Genomic DNA, 22,115 nt, shown 5'->3' on the forward strand with positions numbered 1-22,115 from the left:
AATTTAGAGAAGGCAGCTCAATGAAGTGCTCCTTGCCCGTGGAGCAGAAGGTGGGTGGCTTGGGAAGATCCTTAGTTCTTGGGTGAATTCATGGCAGTCTGGAGACAGTTCTGTCTCCTGCACAGGTGAGCTTTCCTCTTATTTTAGAGTCCGATTGGGCTGGAAGTCCAAAGTTATCCCCCATTGTTTTCATCCCAGAGGTTTAGATCCATTTGGAGATCCTGGGCCCAGGCCACGAAGCGCCTTGAAGATCAGGACTGGAAATGGCTTTGGCTTCCTAGAAGAATGGATCCAACTTTGTCGGTGAGGCACAAGGAATCTGATCTTTAGGCTTTAAGATGCGTTTGTGAATGAACTGAATGCTCCTGAGATAGGAGGGCCTCCTGGATCGGGCATAGTCTGCTGTGTCCTGGGGTGTTTCAGACAGTGATTTAATAGATTTGTAGATTTCAAGGCCAGAAGGGACTGTTATGACCATCTAGTCTGATCTCCTGGATCATAGGCACTGAATCCGTGGGTGCTCCAGGGCAGGGCCCAGGGCAGAGCGGGGGTTGAGCATTCCCCAGGAAATGACAAAGTTGGCACCTGTGTCCTGGATATTATTAATTATCTATTGTCCTGTAGCACCTAGGAGCCTTAGTAATGGACCAGGACCCCATCGTGCTAGGCGTGGCACATTATTAGGTATATTATGGTAGCCTAGGTGTATTACGGTAGCACCTAGGAGCCCCAGGGTATGTCTACAGTGCAAAAAGAGACCTTCTGCTGTAAGTCTCAGAGCCCAGATTCACAGTGCTCAAGGTACAGGGCTAAAAATGGCAGTGTGGCTGTTTGGGCTCAGGCTGTAACAAGCTGGGATCTCAGAGCCCGGATTGCGTCCCGAGCCCGAAGGTCTGCACGGCTATTTTTAGCTGGGAGCTCAAGCCCGAGTCAGTTGATCTAGGCTCTGCGACTCACTGGCGCTGTTTTTCTGTTTGCTGTGTAGACATCCCTCCCAGTCGTGGAGGAGGGCCAGTTGTGTTAGGTGCTGCACAAACACAGATCAAAAAGACCACCCCTGCCTCAAAGAGCTGAGAATCGAAGTGTAAGACAAGAGGCAACCAGTGGAGCCAGACAGCCAGACGGGAGCACGAGGAAACAATGTGACGCTGCAGGTCAGCATGGCAGGCAGGGGTCCGAGCACATCAGCATTCCCGCACCAAGCCCATACCAGGCACTGAGAAGGGAAGACTTAAAAAACAATAATGTTTAGGTCTGTTTATTTGCCTTCTGGTGTTGGAGCGTTTAGGCATCACATCTTCAAGCGTTTCTCTCCAGTCATAAGAGCTAGAAAATTAGGGGTTTTTTTTCCAAATGAGAGTTGAGATTCTTGAGGGGTAACATGACTCCAGGAGTTGGGGCTTTAAGAAACACACCAAATATTGCACAATGAATTCATGAATTCATAGATTATCAGGCCAGAGTGGGCTACCAGGATCATCTAGTCTGACATCCTGCATCTCTCAGGCCATAAGATTTCCTCAAAATAATTCCTATTTGACTATAGCATTTTACAAGAAACATCCAGTCTTGATTTAAAAATCATCAGCAATGGAGAATCCACCATAGCCCTTTGGTAGATTGATCCAGAGTTAAAATTGTATACCTTATTTTCAGTCTGAATTTGTAAAGTTTCAATTTCCAACCATTGGATATTGTTTTGAGGGAGGTTGGGTGAAACTTCATTGAAACTGCTGGGCACAATAGCTTCCCTCCATTCAGGATACATGTAAGAAGCAATTAAGCTTCTTCTTGGAGTGAGATAGCTGAAACAATAGGAGCCACCACCCAAAACACAGGCCACATGCCAGGCCTCTCAGAAACTGAGCTATGTGTGTGGATGGGTTTTGGTGAGTGTTGGCTGATTGAGAGATGTGTCTGGGAGCAGGAACATGCAGCAGCAGCCAAGCAGACAGAAAGAGCAGGACTGGAAATGTGTCACTGAAAGCAAGCAAAGAGAGAGAACTTTTTGGGCAGAGTGAGAGCCAAAAAGAGGCTTGGAACTGTGCATAAAGAAACTTCCTCCTGTTGTTTGATTTTTGCTGTGTTCTGGGAAAACAGGACATCGTGAACAGCCTATGTAAATATAGATGATTGAATCAAAGACATCCCTCACGCTTTATCCGTCTCTCTTAACCAAAACAACCTGCAAGGCCTTGAATATTAGATAACCACTCGGGCTAAAAGGGGTAACAATCTCATTTTATTTTGCTGATTCCCCTACTGAGATTATTTAGCTCTGTTTTAGCTTTTGAATGGAAAACGGTGTAAAAACTATTGCTGTTTCTATCTCCTTACCAGAAAAGGTCAAAACCACAGATATCCGGCTGGTAGCTGAGTTGCTGCTCAGAGGAGGAGGCTGCATTTGCTGCAATGGATGAAAAATTCAGCTAGTGTTTTTTGTTCATCTGTTTTTGCAACCAACTGGTCAGTAATCCATCAAGAGGTTGACAAGCTGTTCTGAGGAAGGGTGGTCCCTAGTGGTTAGCGCATGAGCCTGGAATGGGGACAACCAGTGTTCAAGGGCTTTCTCTGCTGTGGTAACTCATTTGGTGTCTCTGTGCCTCAAGTTCCCCGGCTTTGAAATAGGGCTCATAGTCCTGCCCTGTTTCAGAGGGGCATAAAACGATAATGAGGGGCTCAGATACTATAGTGACGGGGCCATTAAGATACACGAATGGGACACTGCGGATCTATTACCCATGGGGGAGGTCCTAGGAACCTGATCATTTAACTTTCTGGCTGTTATGATCAGAAATTTGCATCCCAAGTTAAATTCACCATCCTCATAATGCAGCAGGGGGCATTGCCATAGAGATGGGGAAAGGAGAATTCACCAATGCTATTCCATCTATACACACCAATGCAAGAATCTGACGCTCCCAACTCTGTGGGGGGCATGGGCGGCAGGTTATATATTTGTGTGGGGCCCGGGCCCCACCAATATTCAGGGCTGGGCGCCCTGCTCCAGCAATAGTTGGAGCTGGGTCTCTCCCTCGGACCTGCCTGGATCGGGCCCCGGGCCCCGCAGGTCTCCCCCCGCCGCCGCGACCCTGCCTGGAGCAGATCTCAGCCCCCGCCTGCCCCCCCGCGTGTTCCGCCCCCCCCTCCGCTGTGTCGCGTCCCTGCCTGCTCCGTGCTGCTGGAGGGCTCCGAGCAGATTTGCTGTCTGCTGCCGCAGGGTCCTAGTGCCTGCCTAACACTAATGGCAAGGCAGGCTGCCCTTACCCTGAGCCTCTCCAACGCCCCAAACCCTCAGCCCCAGCCAGAGCCCTCATTCCCCCCGCACCCTAATCCTCAGACCCAGCCCTGAGCACCCCCACATCATGAACCCCTCATCCCCCTGCACCCTAATCCTCAGCCCCAGCCAGAGCCCTCATCCCCCCGCACCCTAATCCTCTGCCCCAGCCCTGAGCGCCCCCACATCATGAACCCCTCATCCCTCTGCACCCTAATCCTCAGCCCCAGCCAGAGCCCTCAGCCCCCTGCACCCTAATCCTCAGCCCCAGCCCTGAGCACCTCCACAGCATGAACCCCTCATCCCCTGCACCCTAATCTTCAGCCCCAGCCCTGAGCGCCCCCACATCATGAACCCCTCATCCCCAGCCCCACAGCCCTCACCCCACACTCCAAACCTCTGCCCTAGCCCTGAGCCCCCTCCTGCATCATGAACCCCTCATCCACAGCCCTCACCCCACAGCCCAACCCTCTTCCCTAGCCCCCCGCATCATGAACCCCTCATCCACAGCCCTCACCCCACAGCCCAACCCTCTTCCCTAGCCCTGAGCCCCCCAGCAGCATGAACCCCTCATCCACAGCCCTCACCCCACAGCCCAACCCTCTTCCCTAGCCCTGAGCCCCCCGCATCATGAACCCCTCATCCACAGCCCTCACCCCACAGCCCAACCCTCTTCCCTAGCCCTGAGCCCCCCCGCAGCATGAACCCCTCATCCACAGCCCTCACCCCACAGCCCAACCCTCTTCCCTAGCCCTGAGCCCCCTCCTGCATCATGTACCCCTCATCCTCAGCCCCACAGTCCTCACCCTGCACTCCCTCCTATCCCCAAACTCCCTCCCACTTCCCACACACCCCTTCCCAACCCCAAACTCCATCCCAAAGCCTGCACCCTTCACCTCCTCCTGCACACCCACCCCCTGCCCCAGCCCAGAGCCTGCACCCAGCACCCTTCCTGCACCCTAATCCCCAGCCCAGGATCTGCACCCCAGACCTCCCCCGCTGAGCCCCCTCCCAGAGCCTTAGGCAGGTGGGGGCGGAGTTGGGGGGGCGGAGTTGGGGGCGGGTTCTGGGCCCCACCAAAATTTTTACAAACTTGCCACCCCTGGTGGGGGGGAAGGGTAGGTGGCCATGTCTCGATTCAAGATGGCCACCCCCGCTGGCACCAATTCCCACTGAAAACTTTATCGCCGCACCCATTTCTTGCCTCTTGACCATTCAGAGCTGCTTCTGCCAACACAGCATGGGGCACGACAGGCCAACCTGTCAGTGTGTTTATCGTAACCCCATTCGCTCAACTTCCTCGGGGTCTGTAGCATTTAAAGTTCCCCTTGGTTGAGAATGTTCAGCCAGCAACCCTAATTTATGAGGGAAGACCACAGAGCAGCAATAGGAAAGAAATTCAGCACCCCCCACCCCACCCCCAAATGACGCTACTTCCTGATGTTGGGTGCGTCAGCTGGCTTACTTCGTACATAGATAGACATCTGTCCTTGCACAATACTATTGGTGGGTGTATTTGCCTCCTCCGGTACATACCATGGCTGGGGAGATAGTGTATGCTGATTTAAACCTTGCTGGGGCCAGGCTATCACCTTCATCTAAAGCTCACAGTAAGTGGGGGTCGATTGCTAAGTTTGCTGCCAAAATTGGGAGGATTTTAGCTGGGATCCCAGTTTTCTAATAGCTGGTGAGTGCGAAGGGACATTTGGAGGAGCAGTCGACTCTTGTAACAATATGTTTTATGCTGTCTTTTGGGAAAGATACAGGGTAACAAAGGTACCTAAGGGCATTGGGCTGGATTTTTAAAGCTATTTAAGTGCCTAAGGGAATTTTCAAAAGCACCTGGACTCCTACTGCCCATTAATTTCAATGGGTCTTAAAAGCACCTAGTTGCTTTTGAATATCCCACAAGGCTCCTAAATACCTTTAAAATTTTGGCCCTTAGAGACCAAAGTCTCGTTGATTTTTAATTTGATTTAGATGCCTCTCTCTCTTAGGCACTATTGAAAACTTTGCCCAGTTTATTTGCAGAGTACTCGGAGGTTTGTTGTTTCTCTCTCATAGACAGTCTCTGTTTGTTTGTTCTGTGTTGTTTTCCTGCATCTCAGATAGAAGCGATCTAGGCGGAGGGTGCATGTTTTGCTCTTTGGGTGTGAAAAACCTGACCATTCAGTTGGTCAGCTTGATGTAGTTTCGGGAAGGAAAGCTGGCCTTGTGCCTAAGACACTGGAGTGGGACTTGAGAAGAGACCTGTGTTCTCCCACAGACTCTCTGTACAACCTGCGCAAGGCACTTATGGTAAAGTTTTCAAAAATGCCAATAAATTTCATTTTCAAAGTGACTTAGGAGCCAAGTCCCACAATAAGGCTTAAGCTCCTAAGTCACTTCGAAAGTCAACAGGACCTGGACTCCAAAGCCATTTAGGCTCCTGCAAAAACTTTTACCCTTCATCTCTCTCTGCCTCAGTTTCTTCATCTGTAAAATGGGAAGCATTGACAAGATATAATGGACAAGACATAACAGGTGGATGAGAAAGAAGCAGGTTGGGGATGGGGTAGTAACATTACTACAGGGTAATAATAAAGACACTGTAGGATGTTAAACAGAGTAACTGATACAACTTTAGATAATTACTACATGGGGTAATTGAAACTGCAACCAATAGGGGCTATGTAAGCACCTCGTTAGCCAGGTGTGTAATCGTCGTGCGAGCTCTCCGAAGACAAAATAATCAGGTAACCACCCAATTTCCTCACATTTAATCAAACAGGGAATCTTCAAGAATCCCCGCAGTGCCCGCGCTGGCATGGGGTCGTTCTGAAGGTCGGGTGCGCTGCGGTCATCGTCCTGCTGGTGATGGTAGCAGTGCTGAGTGCTTGCGGTAAGTCGCTCCAGGCCATTTATTCAGCTGTGAGAGTCTCCTGTAGGCAAAATGCACCAAGTTGAAGTCAGTGGGGCTATTCGTTTGAGTAAAGACACGTCTGTTTGTAGGATCAAAGCCCCTAATGTTATTTTAACCAAGGATTTTTTTGTAGGGACAATGAGTGCGTGCCATGCGCGTGATGCAGTGGCTGTCACCCAGAGAGCTAGCTTAGTCTTTCCTTATATTCAGCAGTAACGCAAGGAACCGACAGGCCTGTATCCTGTCAGACATGAGCTAAAGTAAGTTAGCATAAGTACAGTCGAGTAGAGTCAGCCTGTGGCCTTTGGCACGGATGAATGGGGAACTAGGTACAGCTTGCACAACAGCCGGAGTCAGAACCTCACGGAACACTGAAGTGATACTGGGCTGGGATGTTTTAGGATAGGCTCGTCCAACCACAAACTTGCTTGAGCAACAGGGGACCTATAGGGTAATGAGTTAAATGGCGTTAATAGGTTAACCTATAGGATAAGGGCACCCCAATATTATGAGGGTGAGGAAGTTAGAGGTGGACGTGGAAGGCTGGCACTATGTGATGGGGCCACTCACCTCTTGTGAGCACCCGTGCCGGCCGGGCGTGTATGCACCTGCACTCTCTGTTTCACATTACCTGTAGTGGCTTCTCACGGCGCCCTCTGTGACTTGTCGGTCTGGCGCCCTGTCTCCGGGCTCAGTGAGTCTAACAGGGCCTTTCACGGGCCTTTCAAGAGCCTTGGCCTCTCCTGGGCTAACTTCCAGTGGTACCTGCTTTGCTACGGAGAGTGCACCAGGTCCCCTGCCTGGTGACTCTTTGCTCTGTAGCGAGCCCTCCTGACCCCAGCTTTCCAACTCAGTCACTAGTTAAGTTCGACCCTCCCCCCTTTCTGGGGTTAACACACTTCAATTAAATGCGCACCCTCTCTGTGCCTCGGTTTCCCCTCTATTGTGTGATCTCGAGCATCTCATTTCCCCTCTTTCTGCCTCCCTTCCCCTCCTATCCTCTGTCTCTCTGGTCTATTTACTGGCAGGGGTTTGCGACAGAGGCTGTGTCTGCATTGCATAGCGCAGCAGAGCACCACTCTCTCTCCGAGTGCTACTGGAACACAAATCATGCGTTTTCTTGTTCAGCTGGAAATCCAGTCTGTCTGCCAGGTGAACTGTGTGATACGTCCTCATCCCCAACAGCAGGGCAAAGTGTTACACAGACCAGGCGCAGCTCTGGGCTTGACGAAATTAATCTCGCATCATCTGCGATAATGAAGGAGGTTTTCTCCAGAGCAGATCAAAACATTTTTAATATAGAAAGGACTTTTCCAAACCCATTTTTTTTCCTTCTTTAAAAACTTATGGGTGAAATTGAAACCAAAACAAAAATAGCATTTTTCTCCCCGTTTTTGGGTTTTTTTGGGGTCCCCCCTTTATTCTTTTTCATTTATCCATTTGCTGATTTTTTTCATGACATTTTTCAGATTATTTTTTCTGCCGTTTTTCACTTATTTTTATCCTGGTGTTTTCCATCTTACCTCTTTAACCTTTTTTCATTCCTTTTCCCCAATCCCTCTCAAATAATGCCCTGGGTTGTTGCTGGTTTTGGGTTGTTGTTTTTTCCATTTTTCGTTTCTTTTCACTTTTCAACTTTGGAAAACGTACAGGGTGGCAAACGGAAAAATGAGAAAACTGTGGCCAGCCTTTGTTCTGTCGCATTCAGTGGCAAAATGGGGGAAAAGGAGAAAGGAGAAAAAAAGATTTAAAAAAGGGAGAAAAATACAAATTTGAAAAGAAATATTTTCATGGAAAACATTCAAAAAATGAAAAATTGTTTCATTTGGAAACCTGAAGAACAAATTTAACTTTGATTTTTTTTTTAACCGGCTGCTTTCTCTCCAATCCTTTTCTCTTTCAGCTCCCTGTAAATTTACAGGGATAAACTGTGCACCTTTATACCACCATCACTATATCCACACTAGGGAGTTTGAACCACTTTATCTAGGGCAGTTCTAACCCAGTATAACAACTGCATGTAGACTGACACTATGTTCCCCACTACTGAGCAACTTTAATTTAGACTGCTCCTAGTCCAGTTTTTCGTAGGGGAAACTAAGGCCTAGAGGGACTGAATCACAGAATCATAGAAGATAAGGGTTGGAAGGGACCTCAGGAGGTCATCTCCAACCCCCTGCTCAAAGCAGAACCAACCCCAACTAAATCATCCCAGCCAGGGCTTTGTCAAGCTGGGCCTTAAAAACCTCTAAGGATGGAGATTCCACCACCTCCCTAGGGAACCCATTCCAGTGCTTCACCACCCTCCTAGTGAAATAGTTTTTCCTAATATCCAACCTAGACCTCCCCCATTGCAACTTGAGACCATTGCTCCTTGTTCTGTCATCAGCCACCACTGAGAACAGCCGAGTTCCATCCTCTTTGGAACCCCCCTTCAGGTAGTTGAAGGCTGCTATCAAATCCCACCTCACTCTTCTCTTCTGCAGACTAAATAAACCCAGTTCCCTCAGCCTCTCCTCATAAGTCATTTGCCCCAGCCTCCTAATCATTTTCGTTGCCCTCTGCTGGACTCTCCAATTTGTCCAGATCCTTTCTGTAGTGGGGGGCCCAAAACTGGATGCAATACCCCAGGTGTGGCCTCACCAGTGCTGAATTGACGGGAATAATCACTTCCCTCAATCTGCTGGCAATGCTCCTACAGCCCAATATGTGTTGGCCTTCTTGGCAACAAGGGCACCCTGCTGACTCATATCCAGCTTCTTATCCATTGTAAATCCCAGGTCCTTTTCTGCAGAACTGCTGCTTAGCCAGTCGGTCCCCGGCCTGTAGCAGTGCATGGGCACAGTGTCATGACCCGCACACATTGTCAAAGAGGACGTCTGTGGCAGAGGAAAGAAACAAACCCAGCTGAACCATCTTGAGTAGCAGTTGCTCCACCTTTCCTCTGCGGAAGCCAGTGTAATTATTTTAGTTCTAATCTCTGGCGCACACTCTTATTTCAGGTTTCAGTGGTAGCCGTGTTAGTCTGTATCAGCAAAAACCAAACATACAAACAAGCCACGAAAAAGAAGTGGGTATTCACCCACGAAAGCTCATGCTGCAAAACGTCTGTTAGTCTATAAGGTGCCACAGGATTCTTTGCTGCTTCTACAGAACCAGACTAACACGGCTACCCCTCTGATAAAAAAGCCACGAGGAGTCCTGGTGGCACCTTAGAGACTAACACATTTGTTTATTGTTTAACAAATGTATTTATTCAAATTTATTTATTTATTGCCCAAATAAATTTGTTAGTCTCTAAGGTGCCACAAGGACTCCTCGGTTTTTTTTACTCTTATTTCAGACTCAAAGTTGCTAAAGTTGATTTAGCTTCATTCAGTTTGCTCCTGTCATTAACAAAATCGACTTTGTGCACTTTGTGTGGACCTAGTTATTTCGGAATGAAAGTCGCTAAGGTCAATTTAGTTAATGTTGGTACCAACTTGAATGGAGCTGAATAGACTTGAGCCACTTCGATTTTGAAATAAGAGAGTCCCTGCAGAGATATGAACTGAAATAACTACATCAGTTTTAACTGGAGCCTTTAGTTAGTTCAGTGCAAGTCTATCTGCAGACCAGGCCACAGTCACTGATCTATCACATCCCCATGCTCTGTCCTCCCTAAGCAACAAGCAGTAACAATCGTTCCCACCGATGCTGTTCTGAAGTTTTTCAGGGCTTCTCTAATAAAGCAGTGGAAGGACCAGCCTCGAAGAGCGACAGTGTCACTCAGAGAACCAGAAGTGGAGGAGAACGCAACGCCAGCCTGGAGGACTTGTTTTCTCGTCTGAAGCAGAGTCTGTGCGATCCGGCCCAGCTAAGCTCAGCAGGTAACCTCAGTTCACTGTGACACACTTCACACCTGGATCTAAGGGACTGCTGTCTGACCCTTTCACCACTGTGCTGTGTGGGGGATGTTTTCCTCTCCCATCTACATCCACTATATCCGGCATAACTCCATGGTACAATGTAAACTAGAGACAAGGTGCAGGAGGTGATATTTTTTATTGAACCAACTTCTGTTGGTGAAAGAGACAAGCTTTTGGGCTTCACAGAGCTCTTCCTCAGGGCTGGGGAAGGACTCTTGCGAATATGTCGACAGTGCAGTAAAACACCCGGGGGCTGGCCAGTGTTAGCTGACTTGAGCTCGCGCGGCTCAGGCTGTGGGGCTATAAAATTACAGTGTAGACATCCGGGCTCGAGTCAGCAGCATGGGCCAGCCGTGGGTGTTTTATTGCAGCATGGACATCCCCAGAGTGTCACGGCTAAATGCCAGGCAGAGCAGATTGTTTAGCACAAGTAAACGCATATTATAAGAGACCGGTCAAGGTGAAGTGGTTGGTTAACACCTCTGCAGTCACAGGACAAAAAAGAGTTACAGCTGCTTGTAACAAATCATAAATCTGGTGTCTTTATTAAGACCATGATTTTTGGTATCGGGCCAGGTTTTGAATTTAAGCTCCCAGGCTCGTCTTTTGAAGGTGTCATACAGGTTTCCTTTGAGGACGAGGACAGAGAGGGCAGATATAGCGCGATCGCTCGGTGAAAAGCGTTCGCCGACAGGTGATGTGGCATTTTTGTCTTTTATCACTTTCCTGTGTGAGTGCATTCGAGAGTGTAGTGATTTTGTGGTTTCACCCAATCTTTTTAACGGGGCATGTAGTGCACTGGAGGAGACACAGCACATGTTGTGATAGGCCTGTGCTGGACTCTTGGATCTTGAGAAGTGAGCTGTGGGGGTGTTAATCATCCTAGCAGTGGAGATGTGGCTGCAGGTTTTGTGCCTGTTGTTATGACAAGGTCTCTAGGGGTTGGTCCATAAAAGAGTCAGCTCCTGCTACCAGGGGAGGGCTCTGTGATGGAACTGCAAAGCTGGGGACTACAACTCCCACCAGCCCCTTCATCTCCATATGTCCCCTTCCTCTTGGCCAAGCACTGCTCCGACCCCTGCCCAGGTAAGGGGAAAGGTTCTGACCCAGGCAGTAGCCAGGTTCTGTGTGGGAGCCACGTGGCAGCAGGAGAGAAGCCCCAGGAACTGTGGGCTGAGCCACATGTGGAGCTACTTGTGATGGCCGGAGGTTTGTGTGGGGCTCACGGGGGAGCCGCGATGGCTGGGCAGGGAGCTGGTGCAAAGGGGCCTCAGTAAGAGATGCTACCTGAGCCTGGCTTGGGAACCCACAAATGGTTGTTTGCTGGAGAGACTGGAGCGGAGCGGACAACGCAGGCACCGGGGATGAAGACCCTGCCTCTCAGCCGGACGGCCCCCGGGACCCAGTCAGGGTCAGCTATGGCTCCCTTTGAACTGTAACCACAGGTGCTGATGTAACCCACACACCTCCGGGGTGTGGTGTTCTGTCCCATCTAGTGGCACCGAGACCACTGAGTGAGAGAGAGCGAGAGATCAAATGAGTCTGCTCGACAGCCTTAGCTGAGAGCTGCCCTGGCTTTTAGATCATGCTGTAGCGGCTCATGCACTAAGCTGCAGAGATCCCCGGTTCGATCCTGCCCACCGACGACCGGGGTCTGTCAGCGTTACACTGACTCTCATTTTTCCGGGTGGATGTGCCACCCCACGCTCTGCCCTGAGGCCTGACCCCCACTGCACCGCTTCCTGCCCCTGCTCCACAACTTCCCCTGAGGCCCCGCCCCTACTCCACTCCTCCCCTTCCCCAGGGCCCCGCCCACACTCCGCCACTTCCCACCCCCACTATGCCCCCTCCCCCGAGCTCCTTGGACAGCTGTCACTGCTTTTGCCCTGAAGCCCTCATGGGGTCAGCGTCTATGCCTGTCACTGTTTAAACCTCTGCACCGAGGCGACCTGCAACCTCTCCCCTTCCTGCCAGCCCTAGTCAAATCCCCTTTCCCTGAGCCAGGTGCCTGAGTGGTTATTGGCACCCACCCGGGCTAGCCCCTACATGGCCAGACTGCTGAAGTGCCTACAGTGCTTGCCCTGAGATGCGATACATTGGGTGCGCTACTGGCACCCTAAGAGTTTGGAGTCCAGAGTGACCCCAGTACTTCCAGACCTACTTTAGCTGAAGTGGCGTGTGCTCCTAGTGCTGAACGGCCGGGGTTCAGTTCCTCTGGAGGACCCATGTCGGGGTGTTACTTTCGCCTATTCAACAGGGGAGGCGGCTTCCCCGTCATTCCTCCATCCCATCCAGCAGCAACCGGGCTCTGAGGATTTCAGCAGGTTCCCCTGCAGCAGCTGCACTGGGCCCTTCGTTCTGAGACATCCCCATTTCAGCTCAGGGAATTGGGAGGGTGGTGGGTTAGCCAGGAGGGGAGCACAGGCCAGCCCACAGGAAAGGCTGCAGGGACTAGCTCTGGGAGATTTCTCTGACTCCACAGTTGACTGGAGGGAAAGAATTCCCCAGTGTTCAGAAACTGCGGAAGCATTAATGATCTCCACCCTTCCCACTGCCCCCTGCAGGTGGCTCCGGGTGCAAACTCTGCCCCAGGGACTGGCTGCTGCACCGGGACAAGTGCTACTGGCTGTCTAAGGAGGCTGACAGCTGGAACAAGAGCCGCGACGACTGTTCAAGGAAGGGATCTCAAATGCTGATGATCCAGGACCAGGAACAGATGGTAACGTACATTTCATGTCAGGGGCACAGAGAGAGCCGTTCATCACGTCTCTGTTCTCTTTGTTACCTGTCTCTATACAGTGGTTCTCAAACTTCATTGCACCGCGACCCCCTTCTGACAGCGAAAATGACCACATGCCCCCGGGCGGGGGAGTGGGAATGGGGCTGGAGCCTGAGCACCCCTGCCCCAGGCAGATAGGGAAGGCCGAAGCCTGAGCACCGCTGCCCCGGGATGAAGCCCTCGGGCCACAGCAAGTCATTAAAATGGGGTTGCAACCCACTTTGGGGTCCCGCCTGATCCACGGTTCGAGAACCACTAGATGACCTAGCACAATGGGGCCCAGGTAGTTGATTGGGGCTCAAAAATAAAAGTCAAATAGAGACTGGACGCTTACGTGGATAATGAATATCCAGAGATCTCAGTTAATGCTGGAAGAGCTTTGGACAGGACAGTAAACCTCCCGCTGCAGGGCTTAAGCCACTGATCTGTCAGAGACCTAGAATCTACCTACTAGAGATCAGGATGGGAACCAGTGTGGGGTGAGATCGTCTGCTGCTGCAGGGTTCTTACGCCTTCCTCTGAACCAGCCGGTGCCGGCCCCTGTGGGAGACAGGGCACTGGGCTAGATGGACCGTGGGTCTGATCCCGTCTGGCCAGTCCCGTGTTCCTAAATTCTACCAGAGCACAAATAACAATATTTATCTAACTACCTGCTGGGCTCCTCCATGACAAGGTAACTGGTAAGAATGTGGTTTAAACCCAGCAGTGAGTTACAGATATTTTGTTTGCCGGTCAGCAGCTCAGAGAGCTATGATTCTAGATCTATTATGAATAATAATGTCATCAGCATCATCATTATCTATTGCCATTCAGGGAGAACAACTAGTGGGCCCAGGGAGGATGGGGGCCTCATTCCGTGAGGAGCTGGCTGTGCCCATCGGGAGACGTGGTCCTTGAGCCAAAGAGTTTAATATCCAAACAGACCAGATGGTCAAACAGCAGCTCATTGTCCCCAATTTACAAAAGGGAAACTGAGGCCCCGAGAAGTCGAGCGACTTTCTCCAGCACAGCGTGTTGAGCCGGTTTATTGTCGTTAGGTTTTTCTGGACTGCAGCATCTCAGGGTCTGTCTGATACCACATGCTGCTAACGCTGGGGCAGAAATAAAAGACTTCTAGAGCAACACATTCACCCAGCCGCTTCTGTTGCAGAATGACCTGCAGGCTCTCATAGCAGCTGAGAATGCTGTTTGGATTGGATCATCATTCAACTCTACACAGAGGAAGTGGACCTGGGTAGACGGTGCCCCTGTCCATGAAGAACTGTGAGTGTCTCCTGAGTTTTACTATTGCATGCTTAGAAAATGCCTTGCCATGTAATTTGCTGGGTGAGACCATGCAGAGTATCCCACACCAGCTCCCCTGGGGCTCGTAGCAGTTGAGAGACACAACGTAGGGCACTGGAATGGATTCCACGTGTGACTCAGCTGTCGGGATAATCTAAGCCTGCTTTAGATACCCACTCCTCAAACCGCGGCTTACTTAAGCCTGGCACCAGTGACACTTGGTGGAATCCGTCTGTCCAACTTAGGACTTTGAGCAAGATTATGCACGTTCCCGGTATCTTTACCAGGCTGCAAACTGCATTTTAAATGGGCGCGGGGAGGGAGGGCTTGTTGTCGTCTTTTTGTGTGTTTGCCTCCAGGTTGAACTGGAAATCCGGAGGGGGGGGAGGGGAAATGACTAGCAAAAGAGGGTCAATCATTTAAGTGCCTGACCACAGAAATATACTTTCTCTAGACAAGAGGCTGGTCCCTGCCCCGAGGAACTAGTTCAGCAGGGGAGAGGCTGCCCAGCAATGAGGTCACCTGTTGGGGAGGGGTTGGAATCACATTCTTACATAGTAAACTTATAAAACAGAGGATGTGGAAGGTTATGAAAGGGCAGGAGCTGACCTCTCATCCGCATCAGCCGTTCTGTGTGCTTGGTCTTGCTTGACTCAGCACAGGGAGAGAGAGAGTGAGAGTGTGTGTGTGTGTGTGTGTGTGCGCGCGCCTGTCTTCTCAAAGTCTCTTCCAGCTGTGCAGGTCTATGATTTGTATCAGCTCAAGCTGAGAGCAGACGCATGTAGGAGTTTGATGGGGCAGAGGGACCCCTGCCTACCAAAGCACAGACCCCGCAAGGATTCCCAAGGGAAGGGGGAGCTAGTGAAGGGCATGGCGTGCTGGTTGTTTTCTAAATGATCTGTTCTCACTTGGGCTTTGTCTGAAGCAGAGGGCACTAGCGCCGTTCGAATTCTGTGCAAAGCCTGTCTGTGCATTTCACACTTCACCACTGCCTAGGGTTGCCAACTCACCCAGACCGGACTCCATTGACGCAAATGGGGATGCCATTGCCACAAAATGGTGTCTGGTCCATCTGGTCCGGGAGAGTTGGCAACCCCACAACTGCCCCGTGTCCCCTGAGAATGTTAAACAGTCACCCGGGGCTGGAGGCTCAGACCTTTGCTGCACTACTGGCAGAGGGTGTGTTTAAACTACGTGTGCTAGTTGCAGGTTGCTGAGGCGGGTGGGCTGAGTGGCTCTGTTTCCAAGAACTGGTGGCAGACTGAGGGTGGGTGTGCTTCAGCCTCAGAGCACCCACAGAGTCGGCTCCTATGGCCTGCTGAGACCCAGGGAAGCTTAAAGCACAGTGAGGGATTTAGGGCCTGGATCCTTCACAGCAATCTGGTGAGCTGCCAGCAGGGGGAGCCCAAATTCAGAAAGACACTGCATATCCATATTTACCAGCAATGGTACCTGTGCAGGCAGTTCTGCTGCTCTCTAACAAGTGTTCCTCAATCTCCATGTGAAAACACCCTTTACACAGGTAAATAAAGGCTCTGGCTGGGGTGCCCAGTGGGTGTGCACACAATTTGCAGAACTCGCCTGTTGCTCTCCAGACTAAAGGCTTGACAGATGCACAAGGGAAGGGACAGAGAAGAAACAACCAACCAACCTTCACCTTCCACCCTGCACAGGAGCCAGGCATAACGGCTCTCCTATTCCCCAGTACCACTGCTCCCGCCAGCACCCCTCAGGGCTGTAGCCACAGCAAGAGAGGCCAAGCTATCCAGCCAAAGAGGAGAGAGCTTGCTGCATCTTCCCAAGAGGTGGTGCAGGGGGAACAGTTCCCATAGGCATTGGGAGCTCTTCCCCCAGTTTGTACCCATTCAGGGTACAAAATCCTCACAGTCACCCAGGCTTATGGTGTGACTCTAGTGGCTGCATGACAGATATTAGGAGTCTGCCACTGACTTTAAACTAATCCAGCTGCGTCCTTTAGCTCCCACGAGTGACACATAGGTCATGAGTTCAATACCTGCACCCCTCCCAGGAATGCTGCATTGCAGAAGCAATTAAAATACTTGCCTAGTGGATGCTAATTGATCAATTTATTTATACAGCCAGGAAAACCGCCTCAGCACAAGGTTAGACCCAAACACATTCGAGCCCAGCTTACATCCTGCCAGCTGCCTTTACTTCCTCTCACGTCACCTCTCCCATCGATGTCAGCGGATAACTAGCTAAACAGCCACTGTAGGGCTCTCAAAGCTTAGGAACAAGAAGGTGAAGTCTCTGTGGAACAAAATTTTCTGTGAAATTCACCGAAATTTCTGTGAAACACATTTTTTCACCCCTTCAGCTCTTATTTTATATTATACTGGTCGCAGTGGCAATTGGCTGTGGCGATAGGGCCAAGTAATCCAGCATCTATGCCCTTTCCCTCATGCAACCAATGACACAGTTGCATTCAAGTTAGCTGTAGAATAATCCTGGTGATTGGCTGTCGTCACCTCTGATATCACTATGGCCTAGGACTCTTGGCAGGACATAGAGACCTGCCTTGCTGTCCCAGGGTGTGATTTGTAAAGTCATAATCGCTGCGAACTGGAAAACTGGACTGTAGCCACGAACACACCCCAGCGAGGGTTGAACTGGGCGACATTCTGACCAAAACCAGCTCTCAGCCGTGCATGTAGCCGTCTCCATCACTGCACAGTGACTCTACAGACACCCTAGGGTTCAGTGTGAAAACAGACCATCCTGGAGCCTTCTGATATAGCTTGTGGGTGCTAATGCTAGTGTAAAATTAAAGTCAAAACAAAAGAGGCAAAATGAAAAGAAAAATACAAAGCAAAATATTTCAACCTGAGCAAAATATCAAGAATCTCAAGGAAATCGATACATTCCCCCGGGACATTTCAATTCAGTCCAAGCAGCTTTTTCCAATGGGAAAATGGTCCCTTTGGAAAAATGTTGGCCTGCTCCTCATAATAAGCCGTATTGCGGAGTTTCCAGATACACTAATAAAGCCTGTCTGAGCAGGCAACAGCCTCATTTGTGAATTAACACAGGAATTTTGATGACAATGTTCCTTTGGGCTTCTTTGCATGGTAACTAGAACTGAAAGGACTCAGAAACAGAGCAGTAATTTACCGATTTAAGTGAAATTCAAGGAGGTCCTTCGTAGTCCTCAATAAAAGGGTCCCCAGGCAGACTTGCAGCAAGGTGTGAATGACAACGAATATCCTTATTTCCATTCCAGTTCCTGTGTAGACAGGCCCTGGGCTGTTAAACTGAAGTGGTCAGGGCTTGAGTAGCAGGGCTGTAACTTCACTTTCAGGACCAGATTGTGTCTCAGGCACAGAGCTACACGAGGTGTGCTGCAGAGCTGACTCCCCAGGGAGGGCACCATGACGGGCGTAATGGGGTCGTGTTGCTTACGGTTTGGTAACATGGACACGGGTTCTCCAGGACCCGTCTGATCAACCCATTTCCCACAATGGAGCTGTGGGGGGAAATACAGAGAGGAAAGAAGGAACCAGAACCTGACACCCCATGAGGAAGAGCTGCTACCGGCTCTTTAATCAACCAAAACAAACTGACAGTGACTTTCTGCTTCATTCCACAGGAAACTCCCAAAATTAAGTCAGGGTGCAGAGAGCCACTGTGGAGTGTTAAAAAAGAAGAACATTGATTATGATGTCTGCAGCAGTGAATTAAAATGGCTCTGCCAGAAAGCAGCTTTCCCGCTATAGACTGCGGCACAACCGATCGGGACAGTAAAAGGCCTTCAGTCTCTGAAACATCCACAGTATTTTCAGCTTTACTTATAAATGTCATGTCAGAATCTGGGGCCAGAGCCCCTGCTGGCGGGAATCAGCCAGAGCTCCACCGGAGACAAGGGGGCCAGACCCCCAGCTGATGGACATCTACGCATTTGACATCAACCGTCAATGGTTTTATTGTCCACTAAAGAAAAGCAAATCCACCTGCTGTGCCCTAATTCCCAGAGGTTTTCCCCACTCCAGCCCCCCAGGAATACAGAGGACACACCCCTCCCCCCAGGGCTGGCAAAGCCGGGGAGCTAGTGCCCCTGCAATGGAAATATTGCAACCTTGCGCAACTGGCGCACAGCTTGCGGGGGGGGAGGGCAAGAGTGGGACCAAGGAGGCTGGAACGGGCCCGGGAGCAGGTAGGGACCAACTCTCCCAGCCTGGAGCCCCTCCCTCCCCTGCACGCTAAACCCCTCCCCACAAATGCTAAGTCTCAGAATCTCCCCTCACAATTCCTTCCTGTCTCCCTGCCCCCATTCCCAGGGACCCTCCACTTCCACCCCCACTTCACTCCCCTTTAACTTTAACATGCTGCCCCAATTAGCCATGTGACCAGTTAACCCTTTACAGGCTGCAGTGCCTTTTCCTTGTTGCAGACCCCGTATGTGTGTCCTGGCTGGATGCGAAGCACCATCACTTCTATGGGAAAATAAACTTTTGTGAAAACATTGTGTTGCTTTGCAGATTTTTATTTATTTACTGGTAATATTGTGAAGTGGGATAGAGGCCCTGAGACCAGGGCCCCGTTGTGCCGGGTGCTGCACAGACACACAGGGAGAGACAGGCCCTGCCCCAGCTGAGATCAGGGCCCTGTTGTGCCGGGTGCTGCACAGACACACAGGGAGAGACAGGCCCTGCCCCAGCTGAGATCAGGGCCTTATGTTGCCAAATCTGACTGAAGATATTCTGGAAGATTTTTCCCCCCAACATGATGTGATGTCATTTTCTTAAAATATCCTATTAAAATCTCCCACATTGCTTTCAATAGTCACCCGGAGATCAATGCTGATTCTGGGAGACTCCAGGCCAATTCTGGACGGTTAGCAACCCTATCAGGGTCCTGGTGTGCCAGGCACTGCACAAACACCCAGTAAGAGACAGTCCCTGCCCCATTGAGTTAACCGTTCAAGATTCAGACCATGCAATCAGCTACACACATGCTAATCACTGTGTGTGTGCTTAACTGTTTGCAAGATCACAACCTCAGTAATAAAATGACCAGATAATTTAAATGAGTAATACAATGCCAAATTCAATAAGCCAAAGGTGAAAGTGGGGTGCAGTGGAAACCCTGCTGATACCCCAAAAACCATCTTAACACTTTTGTAAAGGAAGTTCAACCCTCGCCACCGTAGAATGTCTGAGAACGAACAATGAAGGGACACAGCCAATAATCCACTGCCGTATAATCATCGGCTGCTCACAATCACAGCCTCTGGATTGCAGAACAATCCCAACTTTAACATTCTCCCCTAACATTTCAGTGCTGCCCGCTCTCCTGATTTTATCATGAACCTCAAGATAGCTGGTGTTTTGCTGAAAAGCCCCAGGTCCTGGAATCATGTGAGCAGCTCAGTTTTTTTGTTTTAATAAACAGTAAGTTTTTACCTTTCACAGTTATGGAGAAAATCTTAAAAACCTGACCTCCAGAGGCTCAGAAAGCAGAAAAAGAACCTGTGATTTAGTTTGTTTGGGTTGTTGTTTTTTCCAAAAAAAAAAAAAAATTCAAGATTTTTTTTACAATAACCTTGTGATTTTGTGAGGCCTGACTAGTTATTTTTAAAAGCATGGGGTTGGCATTAACAAATTTTGCAAACATAGACACCAAGATCACAGTTACAAATGACTAGGAGATGATGCAGTCCCAATCTTTATTCGGGGGCAATTGCCAATAAATGTCCCTGTCATTTGCCCTTTGAGTGGCTGTGTATATTTCAGGGGGGAAGGGGAGTAGCAGTAGCTGAAGGTCGGGTAAGTGAGATGGGGAAACAGCACAGGAGAAAGATTATATGGCAGTGGAAATTAGCTGGATCTGTTGGCAGGTTTCTGAGCTTTGGGGATCTCAGATGGTGTAGCAATTCCTTTTGTAAGAACAGGCCGGAGGTGGCAGGTGGAGAGGATCTGCCACCAGCTGACTGTGCTGCCGCTGAAGATAAACTCTTGTGGGCAGGGACTCCCTCTCGCTCGGTGTCTGTACGGCTCCCGGCACAAAACCCTGGATCTCCGCCAGGGCAGAGTCTGTGTGTGAACTTCTTGTCCTACGTTCAGTGGTCATGGAGAACAATTGATCTCCATTATGTTATCGTTATCGGATTACCATTGGCAGGACATTAACTCTCCCCCTGCAGGGTTTGAGCCACTAATCTATCTCTGAGAGATCTAGAATCTATTATAAATCAGGATGAGCACTCACGTGGGTTCTTCCCCTGTGGCAGCTGGTACTGGCCACTGTCAGAGACCGGGAGACTGGAGGGACCTCAGATCTGACCCAGTCTGGGAATTCCTACGTTCCTAAATTCTAGCAGAGTACAAAGAACAATAATTATCCAGGCAGCCATCAGGCGTCTCCTTAATAAGCTAATACACAGGTTCCAACCCCAGCAATGTTTTGCTTAACGGTCAGCAGCTTAGAGTGCTAAGATTCTATTAGCAATAATGCCAGAATAACAGTGTGTGTGTGCAGGGGGCTGCACTAGCCGACCTTTCGAGGTCCCTTCCAGTCCTACGATTCTATGTATATTGTGGCAGCACAGCAAATGGGTCAGATTAGGCTCGGGAACCCGTTCTGTTGGGAGCCGGCTGCGCATATAGCGAGATGCTGTCCTTGAGCCAAAGAATGTACAATCTAAAGAGACAAGTTGCTCAGAAGGAGGCTCATAATACTCATTTTACAAGCGAAGGGAACTTTCTCCAGTACAGTGTGTTCGGTTGTTTTATTGCCATTAGGTTTTCCTGCACTGCCACATCTAGGGGTGTGTCTAATATCATTTCTGCCCCAACGTTAGCGGCACAGAAGAGAATTCTAGGGCGGTACATTCACCCAGAGGCCTCTGTTGCACTTTCTAGGGTAACATACAGACTATCACAGATGCTGACGTTCCACTTTGGACTGGGTTAACCTTCAACCCCTCAGCGAGGAAATGGACGAGGGTGGACGGCACCCCCTTAATTGAAGAACCGGGAGTGTTTCCCCATTGTTCGTGTTTGGTGTTTGGAAAACGCCTTGCAGTGTAATTTGCTCATTCAGAGCATGCAAAGCGTCACGCACCATCTCCTCTCTTTGGAGTGGAAGATCATGATGCGTGATCAGGGCGTGGTTTAGGGGTCTTCTGCCTTGTGGCCTCAGTTCAGGTGAGGTTGGGGCACCTGGGCCCTCCACTCCACCAGGTTCTGACCCAGGACTCTGTGAGACCGGTTCAGCCGTTCACCCATCTCCATCTGGCTTCAGCCTTCTGTCAGCTCCCCTGGATCTCTTCCTACCTCAGTCCGTACCCTACCTGGCCACCGCCTGCCTCTGAGGGAGGTGTCACCTTCAGAGCTTGCTGTCACTGGATGTAGTCGGCTCGATGCAGACTCAGCTGTAGTCCTTCCCTGGAGCTCCCAGGGAACATCCTCCTCCCTGGCTTGCCGGCTTCTGATTGAGCTACCTGGCTGGCTTTTAAACCCGGCCTCCAACCCGAGCATGCTCAGTAAGTGCATAGAGGTGGGTGGAGCCTCCTTAGCCCATAGCTGTTCATTGACCCCCTCCTGTCCAGTGAGGGGTTATACACCCTGTCACAGGATAGGCTTTTTCAATCACAATAATACATCACACATAGTATTTGCATAACTCACACCCTGCCCTGTGGAAAACCCCCATGTGTTCATCCTCACCTCATCATCACCACCACCAGTGGCCATCCTCCTGCCATCTCCCCCTCTCCCTCCACATCCTGGCCTGCACCACGGCATGCAGCTTTTATAATGTGTAAAGTGGCATCCGCTGGGGTTCACACACATTGATGAAAGTTTCAACCCCCTTTCCTTATTTGAACGCCCACACCCCTTTACTTTCGGGGTGACCCAGTTTTCATCAGCCAACTTATTCGTTCCCCTGATACTCATTAACACTGATGTCACCTTATCACCATAGTAACCGTAAGGAAGTTGCTAA

At 50.1% G+C, this 22,115-nt stretch overlaps 1 protein-coding gene and 1 long non-coding RNA gene across 2 annotated transcripts; one reads left to right on the forward strand and one right to left on the reverse strand.

Moving 5' to 3' along the window:
• Nucleotides 1–2,530: 2,530 nt before the first annotated feature.
• Nucleotides 2,531–18,567, forward strand: LOC123344970 (killer cell lectin-like receptor subfamily B member 1B allele B). Its single transcript, XM_044981474.1, has 6 exons — nt 2,531–2,579; nt 6,048–6,158; nt 9,887–10,048; nt 12,652–12,806; nt 14,017–14,129; nt 17,758–18,567. Exons 1-6 carry the CDS (start codon nt 2,531–2,533, stop codon nt 17,882–17,884), a joined length of 717 nt encoding a protein of 238 aa, XP_044837409.1. The 3' UTR covers nt 17,885–18,567.
• Nucleotides 16,318–21,680, reverse strand: LOC123344989. Its single transcript, XR_006572688.1, has 4 exons — nt 21,460–21,680; nt 20,376–20,480; nt 17,283–17,394; nt 16,318–16,421 (listed from the first exon to the last, which is right to left on the reverse strand). It is a non-coding gene; the product is annotated as an uncharacterized LOC123344989 (long non-coding RNA).
• Between the last annotated feature and the right edge of the window lie 435 nt (nt 21,681–22,115).

The sequence above is a fragment of the Mauremys mutica genome, chromosome 12, assembly GCF_020497125.1.
Source record: "Mauremys mutica isolate MM-2020 ecotype Southern chromosome 12, ASM2049712v1, whole genome shotgun sequence".
Lineage (NCBI taxonomy): Eukaryota > Metazoa > Chordata > Testudines > Geoemydidae > Mauremys > Mauremys mutica.

Excerpts from the sequence above, each read along its gene's own strand:
- LOC123344970 (XM_044981474.1), top strand. The coding sequence starts at position 2,531 with ATGAGCCTGGAATGGGGACAACCAGTGTTCAAGGGCTTTCTCTGCTGT. Across the intron at positions 10,049-12,651 it reads GGCCCAGCTAAGCTCAGCAG|GTGGCTCCGGGTGCAAACTC; the intron begins GTAACCTCAGTT and ends TGCCCCCTGCAG. Across the intron at positions 12,807-14,016 it reads TCCAGGACCAGGAACAGATG|AATGACCTGCAGGCTCTCAT; the intron begins GTAACGTACATT and ends CTTCTGTTGCAG.